Source organism: Ceratocystis lukuohia (genome assembly GCF_044167205.1).
Source record: "Ceratocystis lukuohia strain C4212 chromosome Unknown Supercontig8_pilon, whole genome shotgun sequence".
NCBI classification, from domain to species: Eukaryota; Fungi; Ascomycota; class Sordariomycetes; order Microascales; family Ceratocystidaceae; genus Ceratocystis; species Ceratocystis lukuohia.
Genome location: NW_027263527.1, coordinates 1043387 through 1064496, shown reverse-complemented (window position 1 = coordinate 1064496; position 21110 = coordinate 1043387). Strand labels below are relative to the sequence as shown.

The window sequence follows — 21110 nt, the reverse complement described above, 5'->3', positions numbered from 1 at the left end:
ATGTCTTTCCCTACCAAGACCCCCAACACTCCGGCCAAAGGGGTGCCGTATTACACACCCGCCCAGAGCCCACCGGCCGGTTCTGCCTCTGAAGACCAGGGTAATGTCCCCACTCTCTTCAAGCCGCTCGCGATCCGGGATATCACTTTGCACAACCGCATTGCTGTTAGCCCCATGTGCACATATAGTAAGCCCCCTTGGCCCTAGGCTCCTCCCCTCCGCCTTGTCGCCTCTTGCCACTCTAACACAGACCCCCATCTAGGCGCCTACGATGGCACTGCCACCGACTTCCATCTCGTCCACGCAGGCCAGTTTGCTTTGCATGGTGCCTCCCTTGTTATGGTCGAAGCCACTGCTGTGCAGCCACGCGGCCGTATTACGGCTGAGTGTCTGGGTCTCTGGAAAGACGAGCAAATTGCGCCGCTTAAGAAGATCACTGACTTCATCCGCAGCCAAGGCTCCGTTTCTGCCATTCAGTTGGCCCACTCTGGCCGCAAGGGAAGCACACTGGCCACCTGGGTTGCTACAAAGAGAAAGGAGGTGGCTCTGGAGTCTGAGGGCGGCTGGCCCGATGATCTTATCTCTGCGTCTGCTATTCCATGGGACGAGGGCTTCCCGACTCCCCGTGCCGCTTCGGAGGAGGACCTGAAGCAGCTTGTGGACGACTTCAAGTCAGCCGCTGTACGTGCCGTCCAGGCTGGATTCGGTGAGTCTTAAAGTAAATGACAGACTTTTCCTATGGCAAGGTAACTAATTCGCACACCCTCCAGACATCATTGAGATTCACTCGGCCCACGGATACCTCTTATGCCAGTTTTTGTCGCCCGTGACCAACCAGAGAAGCGACAAATATGGCGGCAGCTACGAGAACCGCACACGCCTCCTCAAAGAGGTCATCACAGCTACCCGGTCTGTGATCCCTGCCAACATGCCCCTCTTTGTCCGCATTTCTGCCACCGAATGGCTTGAGCACACTGGCCAGCCCAGCTGGGACGTAGCCTCCAGCATCCGTCTTGCCAAGGAGCTGCCAGCTCTGGGCGTCGATCTGCTTGACGTGTCTTCAGGTGCCAATTCGCCAGCCCAGCAGATCCCGCGCAACCAGAAGCTGTACCAGCTCGACATTGCTGGGCAGATCCGCACAGCTCTGCATGAAGACGGCTTGAAGCTACTGGTTGGCGGTGTTGGCATGATCCGTGATGCTGAGATTGCCAAGGCCGTGGTGCAGGACGGAACCGAGACAGTGGCCCCAGAGTATGGGCAGACTACGCGCGCGGATTTGGCATTTGTGGCACGCCAGTTCTTGAAGGACCCGGCATTTGTGCTGAATATCGCCAGGGACTTGGGCGTTGAGGCCAAGTTCCCTCATCAATACTGGCAGGTCGCGCCTAAGGTGTACCGTGAAGCGATCCGGCAAAAGGCCTAGAGAGATGGCTATTGAAACGGCATAAAGCGAAAGACACAAGCGGCTAATGAGATATAACTAGAGAACATGACATTGTACTGGATAATACATTTATATTGAGTTGGGAGTCTCTCATAGTGAGGAACACTGACCGCACCTGGTGACACAAGTGCAGTCTACCTATGCATATTATAGAGGCCTTTCAAGTCATAAATACTTGGGACTACGGCGTCTGGGCCTTGGGAGGGTACTCTTTGCCGTTGAAGGACACGGTGGGTGTGCAGGTGCAGCGGAGGGAGTCAGGGATAGTATCCATGACGAGACCGATGTGACTGCCGCAGCCCCACCAAGTGGTCTTGTCTATTGGTATAAAAAATGTGTTAGAAAACTAGACAGCTGGGCATGCGACAAACACACATGACATGGTTATTTTCAGGAGAGGGGTTGTTGGTCTTACGGCAAGTACCGCAGGCAGCCGGTCTGCACATGATGAAAATCGGTGGGGGGATGATGTTGTTATTAGAGATGCTGAGAGAGGGGCAACGATAGCGACAGCGCTGGAGTTAATCAGTGCGGAAGAGTAGAAATGGAGATGGAGAGTCAAAGAAAACGGAAGATTCAAAACGGAAGTTGACCAAACGGATCAAGAATAAGGAAGATTGGCTTTGCTCGCTGCAAGAAAAAAAGAGCGGGCTTTATTTAAGGTAACACGAGCCCCTCCCAAGACGGCGATAAGAAACGGCGATTACCCCATTTTCTTGCTTCGTTTTGGCCTATGAATTAGTGGCCCACGGGGACCTGATCGGGTACAGGTACCTATGTATATAAATGCCTTATTTGTACGTGCGTGTATTGAGATGAACACAATTAATCCCTTTTGTTTTTCCTATAGACCAGCTGCCGACAAACCAATGCCAACATAACCAGGAATCAAAAGCCTCTCGGCATTGCTGAACACTAGCCATATTTGCTTATGCGTCTGTCTTTTTCTCTGGTGCGACTGCAGCTTTCTCCTTGGCTAGTTTGCTCTCTACTAGCGACCGGATTAGCGCAAGACATACCGTTGTGCCGTAGGCCACAGCTTCGTCATTGAAGTTGTCTGGCACATGCATAAAGACTACCCTCCTTTCTTCCTTGCGGTTGGCTAGCTCGGCCAGGCTGGAGTAGTAAATATAGTCACAGAGAAAGCGGCCCGGATCATGAGAGACTACCGTCTTTGTGTGGGTCTGGAAAGCCGCAATAGGCGAGAAAAAAAAAAGAGAGAGTCAGCCTAGAAGCAGCACAACCGGACTGCAGGAAAAGGGAGGGCGTTACATACCGGGCAATTCGCTTTCCATTTCGCTGCTACATCGGCCACATCGACATCTGTGTTCAAGACAGGCGGTAGATTGGCCCAGTCCTCTCGGGGCTCTTTAGGGGGACTCTGGCCGTCGTCATCCTCCTTCACATAGCCGTCGCGATGCGCGCAAGCCTCGAGCTTATACATGATTTCGCTACTAGCCATGCCGATGTGTATACCAAAATCATAGTGCTCTCCACGTTTTTGGGTGTCCCAGAGATTTGGTACGATGGAACGCACTTGGCTATAGTTGACGGGGATTGGCTCATGGTAGACTACAATGCGCACATGCGGGAAGTCAATGCTTGAGAGGCTCCCACCATCGCCGTCACCCTTGGCGTCACAGCTCGGATTTGGCCGAGGGGGAGGGAGGTACTCGGGAAGAGAGTCCGCAATTTCCCAGGCCGGGTTCTTGGGAAAGCCACGAAAGGGCTGGCGGGCATGGAAGATGAGAGTTAGAAAAAGAAAAAAAAAGAACAGAGCAATGACCTAGGCAGTTTGGAGAGTGAGGATATAGAGAGGAGACAAGTGAGTAGATCCTGCAATGGCGTTGCGAGCAAATGAACACAGCAAGAGTGAGAAATGGATGCTCCGTGATTACTAACGGTTATGACAACTTACAGCAAAGCCTGTCACCAGCACGGTCAGCTCTCTTGGGCGCTGTTGTTGATCTTCCAAGCCAGGCGCCATCGTAGCTTGTGTGGTCAGTGTAGTGTATGATGAGCCTGTGTAGTTATTGTATGGTATGGGACGCATGTACAAGACAGCGTGTTAGCCTTTTTGAGATGCGCCATGTATTTCCCCCCCCTTTATATACATCTTTGTTTACGCTTTGGGTAGCTGCGATAGAGACGAAGACAGCAAAAGATGGAGCTAAAGCTAAGACTAAGGCTAAAGACAGCAGGAGCTGGTCTGAAAGGTACGAGCAAAACTGCCCAAGGATCAAGCACCTCGGTGGAGCGCTGAACTGACCGAGACCATATGACATCGGCTGGATGAAGGGGCTACACAGAGGTACAGTCGCCCGGATCCTGGCAGCGCGCTCCGGACACGGCGACTTCAAAGAGTATCACGTGCGGCTCAACCACAGGAATGCAGAAATACATTGTCCAGTCGCAGGGTGCGACCAAGCCAAGACCTTTACCCACCCATGGGAATGTCGAGGCAATGAGAAGAACCTGTCCATGAGATTTGTACGAAAGCTCCTCACAGGAGACAAGAGCTGCAGATATCTGGCAGGGAAACTAGACCCTAAGTGGAGGGTGTTCCGCATCGGGACGTGAGAGGGGACGGCGTGGGGAGAAGGCGATTTACCGGGAGAGAGAGTGTGGAGGTACGAGTCTGGTTTTCTTTGCTACTTTTCTTTTGCATTCGTTCTACGTTCTGTTCACTGCTTTGTTTCTAAAAACTCTACAGTGAACCTTGCAGAGGGTTAATTCTGTCTGGTAACCAGTCCGGCGTCGTTTGATCTCTGTGATTCCCGTAGACGTTAAATATATTCAAGTTCAAGTTCAAGAAAGGTACGAGCATAATAAACAGGGCTTAACGTACAAGCATCGTCGCAGTCTGCGCCTGGATAGCACTAACTTGCGGGGGACGATAAACAACTTCAGCTCGCCTTAGGATCGTGTTAAAGCAAATGAAACAGACATTAAAGCGAGATTTCCTACCTCGCTGACTGTCACCTTAGAAAGGGGAGATCCAGTCTTTGGCTGCTTTAGGCTTGGGCTGAGTCTCAGTTGGCGGGATAAATAAAGTGCGGGGTCTCTAGGCCTCTGAGTAGAGCCTGGAATATCCTGTAACGGGAGCGTTGGCTGAAAGCCATGGTGTTAAGCCAGCCCTGAAAATGCCCATAAACCACTGTAATATAGGGTTTACTACTATCTACAGCCTTGCTCCTAAGCAGCGCTAAAAAACAAGCCACCCCCCCAGCTTTGGCAGCCTTATCCCACTTTTGCGCACAAATGCCCCTCCATCGTGAATTAATTGAATCTTTTTCTTCGCTTTCAAGGTATACCTCAAGGCAAGCCTACACATTTTGGCTTTGTACCTCGCTCCAACTTGGCATCTACTAGTAGCCCTTCAGCTCTCGAATCTTAGTTATTGCAGAGATAACTGCAAATTGCACCAGCGCCCTTTGTCCACTCCTTCTTTCTTTTGCTCAGCTTATAAAACGCCATCTCAATGGCCGACGTTGACGAAGTCCCAGCCGAACTGCGCGGGCTATCAGTAAAGTACTGTGGCGGTAAGTGAACCTTGCATGTTTGAGCTGCTCTATCCGAATATCCCTAGTCGGCCTTCCAGCAACTGACTCTTTCCTTTTGTCCTACTAGTCTGCTCTCTTCCTCCGGAGGTTCGTTCTCCTCTTCTCCTACTCCAGCATCCTCCGCCAACCAAGTGTTTCGCTGCAGTCCCCCGACCGACTCGAATTTGCATAAGCCCGAGTGTCGCACATCTGGTGTCTTGACTCTAACACTCTTTCCCTAGTACTGCGAGTATGGTGGCCGTGCCAAGAAGTGCCAGGAATGGCTAGAAATCAACGAGCCCGAGCTGTTTAACAAGCTTTGGTCTCCCGGTACGCCTTCCTCTCTCTTCTCCTCCCTCGTTTGCATTTCATTTGATCCTCTCCGTGGCCAGCCACACTAACTATACTCGGCCTTTGACCCACACTCCACCCCCACGATGTAGAAGCCCTTGAAGCCGCCACAGCATCTCTATCTGTCGATGCGCAAAAGCGCGCAGCCAAGGACGCACAAAAGAAGGCAGCCAAGGCCGAGGCCCAGGAAGCCAAGGAAGCCGAGAAAGTAGCCCACTCGACAGTGGTGATCAAGCGCATTATGCGCAACAAGAACAAGTTTGTGACCTCAGTCACCGGGCTAGAGGCCTTTGGCCTAGACCTCAAAAAGGTTGCCAAGGAGTTTGGCAAGAAATTTGCGACGGGCTCGTCCGTCACCCGGACTGCTGGAGGCATTGAGGAGATTGTCGTGCAGGGCGATGTTAGCCCTGAGATCGAGGAGCTACTCATTGCCAATTACAAGAATATCCCGAAAAATCACATAGAGCTAGTGGAAGATAAGAAAAAGAAGAAGAGCGGCTAGAGGCCATGTCGGGGCTTTCGGAGGAGAGAGGGACGGACATAGTAAATCCAAGTGATACCAGTAAAAAGCCTATAGAGTTGAGATGAGGAAAAATGACATTCCATAAACCTGCTGCTATCTTTGGTTGGATGTGATCAATGTGTACAAAAGCAATATGCAGAACCAAATAACTCCAAAAGACGCCTGCCAACCCGCCAAAGGGCCTTACAACGAAGCACCACAACAGTGAAAAATAAGAGTCCCCCGCTCAGTTAAACCCAAGGGACCAGCCCAGTCCAGACTTCTGTATTAGAACGCCATGTTTCAAGAGAAAAGTCAGAGTCGCCCAGCCAATAAAAAGATGAAAAAAAAATAGAAATCCTAGCAACTTGTCATTTCTCAAGCCGCACGACTCCGCAGTACGCGCTTGGGCGCGTCTTTTGCTGCCGAGGCCTTTGATGCAGCTGTCTTCTTTGTAGCTGTTCCAGAAGCGGCTTTGCCGCGAGAGGTAGTTGACGACTTGGACATAGCGGTACCTGGCCTGCTGGAAGTTTTCTTGACCACCGTCGAAGAGCTACTGTTACTATCGCCACTGGTTCTACGAGTGACGCGAGTAGCCGTCGCTGGGGCAGCAGCTTGCTTCGAAGCAGCTGTGCGCTTAGTTCGTGATGATGCTGTAGTAGATGCGGTAGAGCTGGCTGTGCTCGTAACTGAAGCCGTGGTGGCCTTGCGGGTCATGGCAGCGCGTGTAGTCTTTGCTTTTTCCACCATGTTGGAAAGAAGATTGGCACGCGATGTCTTGACAGGCGATGCGGCGCGTGAAACTGGGACTTTGATAGGTGAGGCCTTGGTAGGAGACTGCTGCCAAGACCGCGGAACCAGACGAGAGTTTGACGAAGTTGGAGAGAGGACAGGTCCGGTTTCTGAGGCGTTGGCCGGGACAGCACGTGCACGCTTCTTAGGATATTCCATGGGATCGCTGCTGCCGTTGTCATTCTCCTTGTCGCCTCCAAGCATGGCATTACTAGTTCGCTTGAAGCGGCGCGTAGTTTGTGTCGGGGCAGCTAATGAGGGTACGGCTTTCATCCCTGGGCGAGCTATGGGTGCAACTGTTGACTTGGTCATGCCTGCAGCGATTTTTGCGGCGATTTGGGCTGAGCGCTCTTGCTGCTGGACGTGCCTTTGAACAAGCTCGGCCATGGTAAGTTTTCGCAGGGACATTGGGATGCGATTGAGTCGGATTTCCACACGCGTCCGCAGACTTTGTGCTTGCAAGTTGTACTGAGCACGTAGTCTTCTTGCGCGTTCGGTAACTGCAGATTCAGGTTCAAGGTTAACATGGCTTCCCCTCAAGCTCGTTTGTAGTGTAAGACGACTTGCTTTCTAGCTGAAGATTGTCGATAAGAGCCTGTTTTTGGGCCTGCGTAATGCCTGCTGGCCTCTTGCGAATCGGACTCATGTTGTATCGAGGGGTGGTAGGTTGCATGTGGGAGGCGGCATTCTTCCTGGGTGAGGGAGTCATCGTGCGATTTCTAATGCCTGTGCGTGTGGGAGAGCGCGTTGCATCATCGCCCTGTTCCGCGTAGACAACGGCCATTTTCGAGGCTAAACGAGAGTATCACGTTATGAAAAGAAAACAAGAAACAATGGAGTAGAACAGAGTGCAAATGTAGCAACTGTAAAAACAGATGTCAATCAGCGAGCGTGGTTAAGAGGTGCGGATAGATGTTCAAGGTGACGGAACGCGACCAAGTACAAGAGCGTTCTGAAAGTATCTCGTGGACCCCTAGCCAAATGTGATGCAGGTGACAGTGCAGTTTCTCAAAGCGGTGCAATCAAGCGATTTGATTGGCTTGATAGCAAAAGTAAACAAATTCCCTGTCAGTCGCTGATGACTAATCATGGGCTAGTCTCTTTTGGGACAAGGGATACATTCAAGGCAGTCTTGTACCTGTACCTAGTCAACAGGCGTGTCTAATTAGGCAATAAAGTACCAGTACTTTTATGCAACAGCCAGGCTGAACTTGCCTTACGACTTCTAAACTTGCTTCTGAAGCTTGGAGCTCACCAGCTTCAAGGCGATCTGTTTGGTGAACATCAAAAGATATCTCAAACGAACTCTGTAGCCGCCAGTCAACCATCAACCTTCGGCCTGCCTACAGCTCCCGCTAATATAAACTTCCTTCTTGTTAGCCGTAATTTTCCTCTCTTCCTTTTTTCTTATCATCAACTCCCATCCGCTTACTGCTATTACCAACCACATAAACCGCAATCATGGGTCTCGAGGCTGTCATGATCGTTGTCGACAACAGCGAGAGTAGTCGCAATGGCGACTTTTCTCCCTCTAGATTCGACGCACAGACCGATGCTGTTAATCAGCTATTCCGCAATATTACATCTTCCAACCCCGAGTCCTCCGTCGGTCTTATGAGCATGGGCGGCAATGGCCCCGAGGTTTTGTCGACACTGACTACGGAACCAGGCCGCATCTACTCTGGCATGCATCGTATCAAGAAACAGATCAAGGGCGAATCACACCTTGCCACTGGCATCCAAATAGCAGGCGTAAGTCGAAAAATTAATAGGGCCATTGGCTATACAGCCGTCGACAATTGTTGTCTGCTAACTCTTGAACTTGTACTTGTCTCTTTCTCTCTCAACAGCTCGCCCTCAAATACCGCCAAAACAAGCTCCAGCGTCAGCGGATAATAGTCTTCCTATGCTCGCCTCTTGAGGAGGATGACAAGAAGCTCCAGCAGCTTGCGTCCCGCATGAAGAAAAACAACGTTGCGATCGACATTGTGATGTTTGGCCAGCCCGACGAAGAGGCAGAGGCTCGCCTACGCAAATTCAACGAAGAGGTCAAGGGCACCGAAGGCTCGCACCTAGTTGTCATCCGTCCCAGTGGCAAGCTTCTTAGCGACGAGCTCCTTACAACCCCAATTGTCCTTGGAGATAACGCCACGGGTGATCGTGGCAGAGCGGCTGCCAACGAAGATTACGGCGAATTTACCTTCGACCCTAATACCGATCCCGAACTGGCGCTAGCTCTACGCATGAGCATGGAGGAGGAGAATGCCAGAATTGCCCGCGAATCAGCCAAGGAAGACAATGCTGCCATTAAGGCTTCGCTCGAGTCCGTCAAAGAAGAGGGCGAGTCGGCCCCCTTGTTGGGCGAGTCGAGTAAGAAGAACGATAAGGATGATGGTGACAAGATGGACACGTCATAAATTATTTGTTATTGGCAGGAGGTGTTATTTCAGTAGCTTAAAAAAAAGGCTACTTAGATGCATCATGTTCGTTTGGTTACTTTACTTTGCTTCACCTTGCAATCGAGTTTATGGCGTCACGGCTTATTTAACATGGAATAATGACTTGAAAGACGTATACCTTGTAGATTCTTGCTTGTAGGATTATGATTATGACATGACGATATTCAACACCGTGGCCCATATTGCGCTACTTTGCCACGTGCCACCCGATTGCTCACTACCGATTATTGATCTCTTTGATATACAATTGCAGCTTCCGCTCGAACAGCTCACACCGCACAGGCATTTCCAACTGATAAAACGGATTCTTCATGACGAAGTCAGTGTACAGGTCGTATATCCTCCGAATGGAGACATCGACATTGGTCTGGTTGATGTCTGTGAACAGCAGAAACTTGGTGCCCGTCAGGGTGTTGAAACATTGCATGCGAAAGTTCTCAGTTTCTAGTACCTCTAGACCTGACGGGGGATCTGGCCTGCTAGAAATGCCGCCAGGTGGTGTTGATGGCCGTGGTTGGGATATAGGATTTAACCGCGCTGTGATGGCATGGACGCTTTGGGTGTTGGAAAGTTTGAGGGTTAGCTTGTCTTGATCTGGCCCGTCGGGCCTGTCTAGTCCGGTTTAGTGCTGGCGAAGAGGCTCAACCTACCCGTGGAATGTGCCAGCAAGAACTAGATAATCATTTGTGGAAAGCTTGTTGAGGCCGCTATCGTCAAACTGGTGGTGATATACTAAACCGCCGGCCTTGTTGATGATAATAAGAGCATATACAGTCCTAGTAAAAGAATGATTAGTAAGGCTATTTCTAACTAGTATATGATACGCTGAGATTGAGACTAACATGATAGACGTATATGGTACTCCTGTAAATGAGCAGTGTGTTTTGACTATGAGGGAGCTAGTGACTTGCTGGTGGTGGTATTATCTGTGAGATGCCACCAGTTTGCATCACAAAGCATGAGCTAAGGTGGACGAGTGTGTCTAACCCTAAGAATAGGGATAGTGGAGATGTTAGGAGAGTTGGTTTAGAAAATTTACTCAGAGACAAACGAGGTATCGGAAGAATAACAGGATACAGCCAAGTGGTATAAACACATGTACAATGATTTAATTTCATACTCTGAAGACTATGAGCAACGTTCTAGTGGCATAAGGCCGAGCCTCAAGTCTAGACGTCAAGGCTGGTGCTTCTAGTCGCTAATTAGCCATAGATTAGCCGGCGCCAAAGGGCGTTTAACTTTGTCGCAATGTAGGCGCCAGCCTTGACTCGAATCTCCCATTGATCTATCTTGTTTCGACAACCCTGAAGTCATCGTTTTGATCCATCATCCACTCATTATCTTTCTCGCTCGCTTCTGATTTTGCCGCCCTCGATAGATAAACACATATAGACGCTCTCTTACCTTCCTCGACTACCCCGACTCTCACAATGGCTCCTAACAAGCACCCTATGACATCGCGGCCCCGGCCTCCGGTTCCTGGCACTGAGGATGCCGGCTCGCAGTTGAACCTGGGCGAATTTCAGAACGTTGATACACTGACGCTTTCCGAGGCAGCGCTGGTCATCAAGGCACTTGTGGAAAAGCGACGTGCGGAGCATCGGAATGTACACGATAATGAGTGCGTAACCTGATGGGTTGTGTTACTCGACTGGGACTTGCCTCATAGGCCCCGTATAGACAGATAACAGGATCATTGACTAACGCGCTATGCAGGATGCTAAACCAAACTATGGACTATCTTGACCACTTTGCACGCTTTAAACAAAAGGAGAACGTCGAGGCTGTAGAGCGTCTACTAAGCTCATGTACACAGCTGCATAAGTTTGAGAGGGCACAGCTAGGTATGGATATATCTTGTCTCATTGAAACTGGGGAGCGTATTTGGTTGCTAATACTATGTGTTGCATGTCACAGGCTCGCTGGTCTGCTTCAACGCCGAGGAGGCTAAGACCCTGATCCCCTCGTTACAGGACAAGATCAGTGACGAGGAGCTACAGACGATTCTCGATCAGTTGGACAAGCTTCAGAGCACCAAGTAGAGGAATAAAAGTAGTATGGCGCTGCCCTTATTCTATTGTCTGGGGCTTCCTTTTTGTTGATGAGTTTTCCTATTTGTTTCTAGCTTGGCATCTGACGGTCACTGGCGTTGTTTCTCTGGACTTTATAGCACAGACTGATTTTTTTTCTTTTTTTTTTTTGACAAGTAACATGTCATCTAGAAATCGCCGCTGTATTTCTTGGCTTTGTTGTGTTATGTGTTTAGTAAATGTTGTAAAGTGTTGGACAATAGCAAGCATTTCATAGCGAACATATTTGTGCACTCCACCTGATATCTAACATAGGACAAAACGATTTTATTCAATGCAGAACATGAGCATATCAAGAACATCAGATAAGAACGGGCATATTTTAACACTGAGAAAGACAATAATAGAGAGCAATGTGCGCCGGCCAAAGATATAACATGTTCCCTTCCTTTTTGTTTTTTTTTGCTGTGTACATGAGACGTGAAACAACCTCCAGGTCGAGAGAAAAAGAAAAGGCATGAAGAGAGCTGATGCTGAGGACAGAAAACTACCTTCATGAAATAACGAATGGTGTCAGGAGAGATGGCATGTTACAACAGCTGAGCACTCAAAACAAGCTACTTAGCTAATAGTTGACCACATTGGTCACCACACGCAATTTCTAGGGCCACTTGCAATCCCTCTTCTAACCAAGGCGCTCCAGAATAATTTGTGCACCCTTGTTGCCCGGGTCTGCCCGTGGCGGCCTCTTGCTGTTATTCTTCTTCTTCTTCTTTGCTAGCTCCTCGCTCTGCTCCTTGGTGTACTTTTGCGTGCCGCCCTCGCGAGCTGCTTTCTCGAGCTGCGAGCGACCCTTGCTCAGGATCTTGCGTAGCTCAGCCACGTCATCAAAATCAGGTGCATCTAGCATGTTGACAATGACAAAAGAAGATGGACCCGTTGCCCACTCTAGAACATGAGGCTTAATCACGGGGAAAAGCACGTTGGCAAATTTGAGTGCTGGCTCTACACGTATCGTCTGGCCTGTTGCTTTGTTAAACTTGCCGCCCGAGATCAAGCTCTTGATGAGACGACCGCCATGTGCTGTCAAAGCCGGATGTGGTCGCGAAATAAGCCCTAGGCCTTGAGTCTCACCATCCTCGCCGTTGCCACCTAGCATCTCATTAGGGTTGCCGGCAACGGCATTAGCAATGGTCTTGAGAGCTGCCGTTTTATCGCCCTCAGCAGCAAAAATGGTCTCGGACATGAGCTGGCAGCCGTAGTGGTCGTGCACCATCTGCGTCCCGCAGTCGGCAATAGCCTGCAGCAGCTGTGGCGACATGGCCGCTACCAGCTCCTTGCGACGCACCTCGGGATCCTTTTTACTGGTAGTTTTACGCAGCTCGTGCACCTCCTCCATTAAGCTACGAACCTCGTCCTTGGGGCCCGTGAACATAGTAGAGAGACCAGTGCCCTCCAAAAGGTACAGAAGGGTTACACGGGCGTGGATGTTCTGTGAGGCAGCAAGGAGCGACTCGCCAGCCTTGTCAAATGTCTCACCGAAAAGCTCAGGGAAGATAGCCTTGGATGTCATTTTCGTATCGTCAATGACATCAAAGGCAGTGAGTAGAATCCGGTGAGCGTTGGTATCCCCAGACATTAGGATAAAGGTGTCCTTGAAGGTCTTGAGAATAGCCCTGCGGTCCTTGGCAGTGCCCTGAGTGAGCAGCAGACATACCAGATGCGCACCAGACTTGGTAAATGCCATGTTCTTGAGCAGGTCACCACTTTCGTTGCCACGAATCATCTCGTAAAACTCGGTAAACTCAGGGCTGTCGCGCTGGACGTTTTGGAAGTACTGCAGCATTGCATCGTGCAGCATAGAAAAGCCGACCATGTTCTTTTGAATCAGACTGTTGATCAGGTCAAGCAAACTCTTCATGGCGGGACCGCGCTTCATCGGCTCCTTGGCGAGAATATCAGCTAGGACAGCTGTAGGCTCCTCAGTGTTGGTATCCAGCAAGGTGAACTCAACTCCGTACCATTCTCTCAGAATAATAGCACGTTGTTTCTTAGTGGCAGCAACACGGTAGATATCTTCAAGCGTCCATGATGCCTCAGGGTGATGAATCATCTTGCGGATCTTGCCGTAGAATTCGGGCACAATCAAGTCACGAATGGTGTCATCCGAGTAGGAAATCAACTTGCACACTAGGAACTTGGCATAACGGCCAGATGCCAGGGTGGCATAGGAGCCCTTGAGCTCTTTGGCAATCTGCTGACGCTGTTCGGGGGTGGCGTACTTGATAGCAGTCTGTACAGCGCGCGTGGCATCGTGCTTGAGCACCAGAGTCTTCATGCGGCCACTAATGATTTGGAAGAGTTCTTCAACTAGCTTTTTGCGCTCCTCAGTAGGAACATGCGACTTCCTCCGCAAACGCTCCCACAGCTTCTTTGTGCGTGCAATCTCGTCGGCAAGGGGTTTGGCAGCACGGCGTTCCTTGGCCAGCTGTTTCTGTTTCATGTGACTTTCGCGGGAAGTTTCTATACCAAAAGAAGGAGAGTTAGTATTGCGGCAGAGGAGGCAGAGATAGAGTGCACTTCATGGAGATATGTATCGGTTGGGAGATTAGTCTTCGGCTAGACGTACCCTTTTCGCGGGGAGGCTGAGACCTGGCCTCAACAACCTTTGCTCTGTCGGGGTGTAGGCTGACACCACCCTCTTCAGAGTCGGAAAAGTCAACCATTTCCGTGTCTTTGGCCTCAAAGTCCTCGGCCTCATCCGAGTCCGAGTCATTCTGTTGGCTGGAAATCGTGGGCGGTAGAGCAGGAGTCTTCTTCAAGCGCGAGCCGCTCTCTTTGTCCTTGGGGCGAATCTGCAGTTTCGCCTTCTTGGGGGACGAGCTGGAGCTGGGCTTTCCATGGCCACTAGCCTTGCGCTTACTACCCGCAGCTTGAACAGCCATGGCAGTCGGCAAGTGATGGAAAAGTTTGGGAAAGGGAGGACAAGGAGAGATGGCCTAGAAAAGGCAATTTCTAGGTCAGTAAAGAAAAAAAGCAAAAGCAGCCAGATCTAGAAGAAAGGGGATTAGAAGCGGTCGTGAGACTGCTATAGGATGTAGGCGCAATTGCAGTGGATATAGAGAACAAACCACCAAAAATTGTACTGTCTTGTTGTAACGCAGCAAAAAAAAAAAGATCGAGATACAAGATAGGCAAAAATTCCAATTTTTTCTGCCCGAAAAGTTTGGGCGGTGAAAATATCAAGTGGGGCATCAGTTCTGCAAGGATTCAAGACCCGCTTTTACCATCGGTCCTCCGGCCGTAGCTAGATCCACTTATTCTACTGCTCACCCAGTAGTTAACTCTCAACACCGGTCCGACGAAAACAAGTCACGCGGCCTGTTGAAAACACCTATAAACTATGATCAAATATGATGCTTGTGTGATGGACGAAGAATCGAATAGCCTCTTCTAGTAGTGTAGTGGCAATGCAATTGAATCGGGCGAGCATTATGGAGGCGTTTAGGTTGCCGTTTACAAGGGTTGCTATGCCTATTATCTTGCTACTTTCTTTTTTTGATTTCAGCTGTCACTATGTACCTTTGCCCCGCGTATGCTGCAATGGCTACAGCTACAGTGTCTTTCCCTGCTATTATACTTATCTATAATGACTACCTAAACTCTCTTAGCCTACCTTGTTCACTTTCCTTGGATACTTGCACGTTATTTAGATCAGATTATGGGCTATCCGCGACTTTCTTTAGTCTCTCATTGAAAGCTTTAATGCAGTCCCATCTATGGGAGATTTGAAGGCTTCTTCACTGCCTAATCGACTCGACTCGCGTCCCATAGCTGCAGACATTGCTCGTCAGAGGCAAAACGGTTCTTTGGCGCAGTACTTTAGACTACGTGAAACTCTCCCTAGTTTAGCTGCGCTGTATCTCGCACAATCCAGTGCTAATGTTTCGAAAAGTACACGCAGGCAGCCTTGCTTGCCTGTCACCTCATGAACAACACTTGCGACAGGGAAATCCACCATATCCAGAGCACAGGCCATGCCATGCACATGAGTCTTCATCCTAAAGATCTCAGAAACGCTTGACAGAAAGGCTAGGTCCAACGCCATCTGCTCGTCCACAAGCACAGGCTCCGCAGAAATCTAGCCCTTGATAGTTTTGCAATGATCTACAGACCACGTGGCGTGTATTAAATCAGTAGTTGACTGCCTATTATGTACATAGTACATGCTAATTTCAACTACAGATGACAACGAGTTCAGAGGTGTTGGCAGCATCATTGAGGCTTGCTGCTTGTGTTGTTCCTGGCAACAGAATCAAGATCTAAACGCACATGGCAGCCCGGGATACAGACACTCGAGAGATATCCTTGGGTCATGGTACGGTACAACATGTAAATCAATGTTGTTAGGAGAAACTTCGTATTACAAAATTTCAAGCACAGCAAATCAGATACAGCGTATTTGCGCCCATTATCAAACGCTAGCTTCCCATACCATATGTCTGCTGCAGATATTCTAAACAGTCCTCCCCTCAATCCGAGTCAGAATCGCTCAAAGAGGCCTTGGAAGACTGCTTGAACTTTTCCTTTCCCGTTGCAAGCCCAGCCTCAACCACTTGGCCTCCGAAATTCCGGCCGTGCATCATGCGCACACAGGCATGCGCAGCCTCAATCTCTTTAAACTTGACGGAGACAATGCCCTCAGGCTCCATGTCAAATAGGATAACGTTAGTGACAGTGCCCAACTTGGAACACTCATCGCGAATATCCTCCTTGATGTCTAGCAGGGCTGTGGGGTCTTCCTCCAATTCTTTAAGAGTGAACATGTGTGACAAGATGACCGTCTTTTCCCAACGAGCCTTGATGACCGGCTTGTCTGGAGGGTACTGGTCATCATCCCAGTCCGCTAGTTTTAGCTCTAGCTTCTGAGTCTTCTTGATAATCTTATGGCGGTCCTGGTCATTCTTGCGGGTAGTTGGTGCTTGTGCATCTTTGTTCCCACCCTGTTGGTCTTGTTTTCCCTCATACTTGGTCTTCTTGTAGCTCGAATCGGCCTCCTGGACCCTGATACGGCCTTCGGGTTTACCGGCGCTAGTAAAGCGGAAATCAGTGTCGTCCAAGAGCATGATGGCCATCTCGACCGACTGGGGCTTGAAGAAGACTATCAGAGCGTCGCCCTTGAAATTGCCATCGACGTCCGTGTACATTTTTATGCGGGGACGTCCACTGTCAATTTCTTCTGCAACCACACCACCCTTGCGCGAAAACAGGTCGTGTATTTCGTCCAGCGTCGCATCGTTTGGAATTCCCGTCACGTAAACAGCCGTGTTTTTTCGCGGAGGCAGCGGACCTTTAGCCTTTTTCTGTGCCCTGGGCTTTGTTTGTTGCTTATTGGAATCCTGTTGATGGTTCGGAAGAGAGCACACATTGGCACTGTCAGTATTATTCCCGAAGCCACAAGTGGCAGGCAAGTAGCCTCTCATGCCCACACGTGCACAGTAAGACGTATCGCGTTGGAAGCCACGATGTCCATCTCTTGAGCTGCGTGTCGATGAATACACCTTGCTAGGATTGGAAATGCTCTTTAGCTATTTCCGGCAGCTCAGCCTTGCAAAGACAAAACATAACTTGGCAGAAGGACCCTTTCCAGGGAAGCATCTTATGAGAAGAAGCATACCTTTCTTTCCACTATGTTGTCTCGTTCCATGCGACGAAGCTTACCTCGTTATCGGCCGCAGTTGGAGCTTCCTTTCTCTTGCGCGTATCACTCATAGAGTCCATGTCCGATGGTAAAAGCGCCTTCGAGCTTGGGTCGAGATTCTGCGGAAGCGGGGGTTCGTCGCCCTCATCACCTTCGTCGCAAAGCACCCAGTGTTGGGCAGCCTCATCGAATTCGTACTCGTCACCGTCATCATGGACGGCGATGTATTTTTGATCGAGCTTTGAAAAGGAAATCCGGTCGTCGCTATCGAACTGCGACTTGTCCGTTGGGAAGTTTAACTCGACATGAGCTGCCATTTTTACGTAAGACGGGGTCGCTGTTAATGGTTGTGAGAGGGAAGTTTAGTCAAGGTGCATGAACAGCAAAAATTCAAGGTTGACCATTATAACATGTAACAGTATGTCTTAATAGCTCGCACTGTACGTAGAAGTCCTCGCCCCTCTCTCCCCTCGTCCACTGCCTAACATTACACACCACAGTTCAGAGTCCAAAACAACAAATATTCATGATAATTATAGAAATTCTGTGGCTAGACACTAAGAAACACAAAGTGTCTTACTCTTCGTGTACCTTAAAAGGCAGCGAAGGTTCACTCTGGCCCTATATCGTACCGCTCATCTCATTTACTCTTTCTTAGACACTGTCTTCCTAACACCCTCCACAAAGGCCTCAACCGCCTTACCATTTCCTAGCGGCATGGCACTGCCTCTCATGTAGCCGTTGTTTTCGACGTCAATCTGCAACGCTTCGGCAATTGTCGGGAGGCCCCCATCACGAATCGCCATAGTCAAGCTTCCTAAAGACTGGGCAAACTGTGGACTTCGCAGAACTCTTTTCACAAGATCGCGCTTGTCTGCGAGGCTCAGGGACGCCTTTGCACTCTCTAGCATCTCTGCCGTAGGATCTTGCGATATTTCAGCGCTGTTGGTTCCGCTATTGGCTGTAGCAACGACTAATGTGGGTGGCAATAGGTTGATGAGCTGGTCAATCTTTTCTTCGGAAACACCGCTGTCAATGATGGGCACAGTAACAGATGTTGGCAATAGGTGGCTTAGAAAAGGAAACGGCTTATCGTTTGGCTCTGGGCGGCGGGGACTATCCGAAAGCTGCCGACTGCCTTCTAGAGAAGCGAGCAGATTGCGGACTACAGAATCGACGTTGGCTGTAGTTTCAGTGGTGCTACAACGAAGAAAATCGGTCAGCTACTAATCTGCATGTTCCCCGCTAGAGGAGATAATGTATGTTCTCTTGATTGTATTGGCTCATAATGTAGCGTAGCAGTAAAGAAATCGAGGAGATGCAGGTGTCAGAAAACAACCCGATTCCCATCTCAATCATAATCGCGACTTAGACTGACTTCCCAGGTGTCATGGCTTTCTTAGTGACCAGGCACCATTAATCGCAATCACAATGTCAGGAAAAGAAAGAAACCTACGCTCTACCACCATCAGCTCCGCCTTCTCTGGCATCCTCGCCTTCATCCCGAATATCGCCTCCTGTAGCATCTGCGCCAGCACCGCCCGTGGTACCACGGGCTGTCGTGGTCTGGTCCGCCATCTCCTCATCTTCGTCTTCATCCTCGTCTTCATATTCTTCTTCCTCTTCCTCCTCGTCGTCATCTTCATCCAAAGCAGCCAGCTCGGCATCCACATCAACTTCCTCGCCCTGGAGTAGGTTGAAGACAATATCGGTAATCTTGCGGTCGCGCTCGCTCAGTCGGCTGTGGATTGTAGGGTGCTCGGGAGCCGATTGCAGCCAGAAGAGGTAGCGCTGAGAGGAAGACTGGAACTTGAGGACGTAGATTCGGCCGTTAGTTTTCGCAGAGGGAGCTTCGGAGTCATAGTGCAGAAAGTTGCCGTCGCCGGGGATCATGACGAGATCAAGGTCGGGTTGATCGTTCGATGACGACGATCTCTTGCGCCAGCAAAGGTGAATGAGTTCTGGGGAAATGGTCAGCTCTATCCTCCGTCAATCAACGTGATACCAATGATAAACTGGTCACCAGTGGATCATCATACCATCTTCGCCATTGTACAGATAAAGATAACCAGGGTCGGGTTTAGGAGTCACTCTAGGTGGCGTAACTGTGGTCTTAGAAATGTCTAGTCAGCACGTGGCGCCCACGATACATTGGCAAGGCTGTTAAACAAGCGATAGTCTTTATACTAGCTCTGATATAAACCTACATCAATATCACAGCGGCCTGCTCTAAACACGATAAGCGGTTCAGTAGACATTATGGAGATTTAGGATGTGTAGTCGTAGGAATAATGCGACGACGTGGCGGATGGAGCGACAATTAGAGTAACAGAAAAAATAGAAGCCTTCAATGGGCAAAGATGATGAGTGCGTAGCTTGATGATACAACAACACTGTAACTAGCTTGGAGCTTCGTTCACCTAGGCCCCAGCTCGATGCTGATGGGGCTTTTGCTTTGTTTAAGGGTCAGGCAGCAAGAGGTACATGACGCCACACAGTAATTTACACGTAATGCGAGGTATCCAGACCTCGTCAGCAGCTCTCCACCGTCCCCTGAGCAGGTGTCAACAGCTGGCAGCTTCAGAGCGTGGCGGGCCGCTAGCGTTGCTGGCATCCCATTGGTCTCAAATATCAAATACTGTGGGACTTATCCACAAAGGCCCACTGTTGTACTGGTCACCCAGCCCACGCCCAAAAAATTTCCAACGACCCCGCTATCCTGCAAGTTCTCGTCTCCTCAAACTCATCTCTTCTGATCCCTTCATATTTGAGCCTCCCCCCCTTCTTCATCTTTCTTTTCTTTTTCTTCTTTTCTTCTTCTTCTCGAGCAGAAAATCACATTCTCACTCCTCACATATCAACCATCAACATGGGTTTCACCGATCTCTCCTCCGACGCTGGTGTGGCCAGTATGTGCCCCAAGAGTCCCAAGAACGGCGTCATTTGAACTTTTTTTCTTTTCGTCCCTACTTTGCTTTGTTTTGCTCTTGTCAAATGTGCCCAGTTCTAACTTCAACCAGGCCTTGACAGCTGGACCAAGACCCGGTCCTACATCGATGGGTAAGTCGTATTCATCTGCATCTTCACACTTCAATCGCTCCCGAGCGCTTGCGCCATCCACATGGAAAAAGTAGCCTGCGGGCACTAGTACAACCTGACCCAAGGGCAAGTTGTCCCCAGCTACTCTTTTCCCCTTACCCCTTCCCCCCCTAGGTCACTACGGTATAATGATGAGAAAAATTGGTCCGTGTTTCTGAGCAGACTCAAGACCTGCCAATGCAGACGACACAAAGCACTCTGTGCACCTCTGAACATATCCTGAGATCTATGGACTTGCTCCATCCCACCTTTGGATTTTCTTTTTTTAGAGTGTTAGATCACTTTAACTGAGAGTTTGTGAAACTAACGTTCTTCGGGTTTCAGCCAGGCACCTTCGCAGGCTGATGTTGTCGTCTTCAAGGCCGTGACCTCCGCCCCCGATGCCACCAAGTACCCCCACGCTGCCCGCTGGTACAAGCACATTGCCTCATATGAGTCCGAGTTCTCTACTCTGCCTGGTGATGCCACCAAGGAGGCTAGCGCCTATGGTCCCTCTGAGGAGGCCAAGGCTGCTGCTCCCGCTAAGGCCGAGGCCGAGGACGAGGACGACGACGATGACGTTGACCTGTTCGGCTCTGACGAAGAGGATGATGCTGAGGCTGCCCGCGTTCGTGAGGAGCGCCTGGCCGCTTACCGCGAGAAGAAGGCTGCTAAGCCCAAGACCATTGCCAAGTCCGTTGTGACCATGGATGTCAAACCCTGGGGTATGTTATTCTTTTTTTCCTCTTGTCTTCCAACTAGTCTCATACTGACTGATAAACTACAGATGATGAGACCGACATGGTTGCCCTTGAGGCCGCTGTTCGTGGTATTGAGAAGGATGGTCTGGTTTGGGGTGCCTCCAAGCTGGTCGCTGTCGGCTTCGGTATCAAGAAGCTGCAGATCAACCTGGTCGTTGAGGATGAGAAGATTTCTCTGGATGAGCTCCAGGATGACATTGCCGGATTTGAGGACTACGTCCAGTCCTCTGATATCGCTGCCATGCAGAAGCTGTAAAAAAGCAGCGGCTCGCGACCACCAATGAAATAAAAAAAGCATAAAGAACAAAAAACGCTTTACGAGTTTCACGGAATAGGACCTTGGTATGATGACGGGGTAGATGGACAGGACCGGCACGAGGTACACTTTTTGATGACTTGAAAGAAGCCAGTGACGATCATGACTCAGCTATGAACAATGAGTAACATACC

The 21110-nt window shown here is 49.8% G+C and overlaps 9 protein-coding genes across 9 annotated transcripts; 5 read left to right on the top strand and 4 right to left on the bottom strand.

The window, feature by feature from the left end:
• Nucleotides 1-1423, top strand: HOO65_080268 (NADPH dehydrogenase afvA; the record flags this gene model as incomplete). Its single annotated transcript, XM_071004274.1, has 3 exons — nucleotides 1-187; nucleotides 251-706; nucleotides 771-1423. 3 exons carry the CDS (start codon nucleotides 1-3, stop codon nucleotides 1421-1423), a joined length of 1296 nt encoding a protein of 431 aa, XP_070856498.1.
• A 202-nt stretch (nucleotides 1424-1625) lies between these two features.
• Nucleotides 1626-3431, bottom strand: HOO65_080267 (peptidase C15, pyroglutamyl peptidase I-like protein; the record flags this gene model as incomplete). The annotated part of the gene is made up of 4 exons (XM_071004227.1): nucleotides 1626-1757; nucleotides 2464-2628; nucleotides 2721-3173; nucleotides 3363-3431. The coding sequence occupies 4 exons, from the start codon at nucleotides 3429-3431 to the stop codon at nucleotides 1626-1628; spliced, it is 819 nt and encodes a 272-aa protein (XP_070856497.1).
• A 1494-nt stretch (nucleotides 3432-4925) lies between these two features.
• On the top strand, nucleotides 4926-5839 carry HOO65_080266 (Translation machinery-associated protein 22; the record flags this gene model as incomplete). The annotated part of the gene is made up of 4 exons (XM_071004363.1): nucleotides 4926-4986; nucleotides 5075-5094; nucleotides 5229-5316; nucleotides 5430-5839. The coding sequence occupies 4 exons, from the start codon at nucleotides 4926-4928 to the stop codon at nucleotides 5837-5839; spliced, it is 579 nt and encodes a 192-aa protein (XP_070856496.1).
• A 378-nt stretch (nucleotides 5840-6217) lies between these two features.
• HOO65_080265 (nbl1 borealin) lies at nucleotides 6218-7039 on the bottom strand (the record flags this gene model as incomplete). The annotated part of the gene is made up of 1 exon (XM_071001522.1): nucleotides 6218-7039. One exon carries the CDS (start codon nucleotides 7037-7039, stop codon nucleotides 6218-6220), a length of 822 nt encoding a protein of 273 aa, XP_070856495.1.
• Nucleotides 7040-8092: 1053 nt separating this feature from the next.
• On the top strand, nucleotides 8093-9048 carry HOO65_080264 (von Willebrand factor type A domain-containing protein; the record flags this gene model as incomplete). Its single annotated transcript, XM_071004357.1, has 2 exons — nucleotides 8093-8383; nucleotides 8482-9048. The coding sequence occupies 2 exons, from the start codon at nucleotides 8093-8095 to the stop codon at nucleotides 9046-9048; spliced, it is 858 nt and encodes a 285-aa protein (XP_070856494.1).
• A 1472-nt stretch (nucleotides 9049-10520) lies between these two features.
• HOO65_080263 (RNA polymerase Rpb4 family protein) lies at nucleotides 10521-11132 on the top strand (the record flags this gene model as incomplete). The annotated part of the gene is made up of 3 exons (XM_071004391.1): nucleotides 10521-10711; nucleotides 10807-10934; nucleotides 11008-11132. The coding sequence occupies 3 exons, from the start codon at nucleotides 10521-10523 to the stop codon at nucleotides 11130-11132; spliced, it is 444 nt and encodes a 147-aa protein (XP_070856493.1).
• A 673-nt stretch (nucleotides 11133-11805) lies between these two features.
• HOO65_080262 (pumilio domain-containing protein) lies at nucleotides 11806-14065 on the bottom strand (the record flags this gene model as incomplete). Its single annotated transcript, XM_071004183.1, has 2 exons — nucleotides 11806-13643; nucleotides 13750-14065. 2 exons carry the CDS (start codon nucleotides 14063-14065, stop codon nucleotides 11806-11808), a joined length of 2154 nt encoding a protein of 717 aa, XP_070856492.1.
• A 1587-nt stretch (nucleotides 14066-15652) lies between these two features.
• HOO65_080261 (Splicing factor U2AF-associated protein 2) lies at nucleotides 15653-18714 on the bottom strand (the record flags this gene model as incomplete). The annotated part of the gene is made up of 4 exons (XM_071004141.1): nucleotides 15653-16519; nucleotides 16842-17158; nucleotides 17525-18021; nucleotides 18278-18714. The coding sequence occupies 4 exons, from the start codon at nucleotides 18712-18714 to the stop codon at nucleotides 15653-15655; spliced, it is 2118 nt and encodes a 705-aa protein (XP_070856491.1).
• Nucleotides 18715-19690: 976 nt separating this feature from the next.
• On the top strand, nucleotides 19691-20916 carry HOO65_080260 (Elongation factor 1-beta; the record flags this gene model as incomplete). Its single annotated transcript, XM_071004320.1, has 4 exons — nucleotides 19691-19730; nucleotides 19842-19881; nucleotides 20245-20624; nucleotides 20687-20916. The coding sequence occupies 4 exons, from the start codon at nucleotides 19691-19693 to the stop codon at nucleotides 20914-20916; spliced, it is 690 nt and encodes a 229-aa protein (XP_070856490.1).
• Nucleotides 20917-21110: the final 194 nt, after the last annotated feature.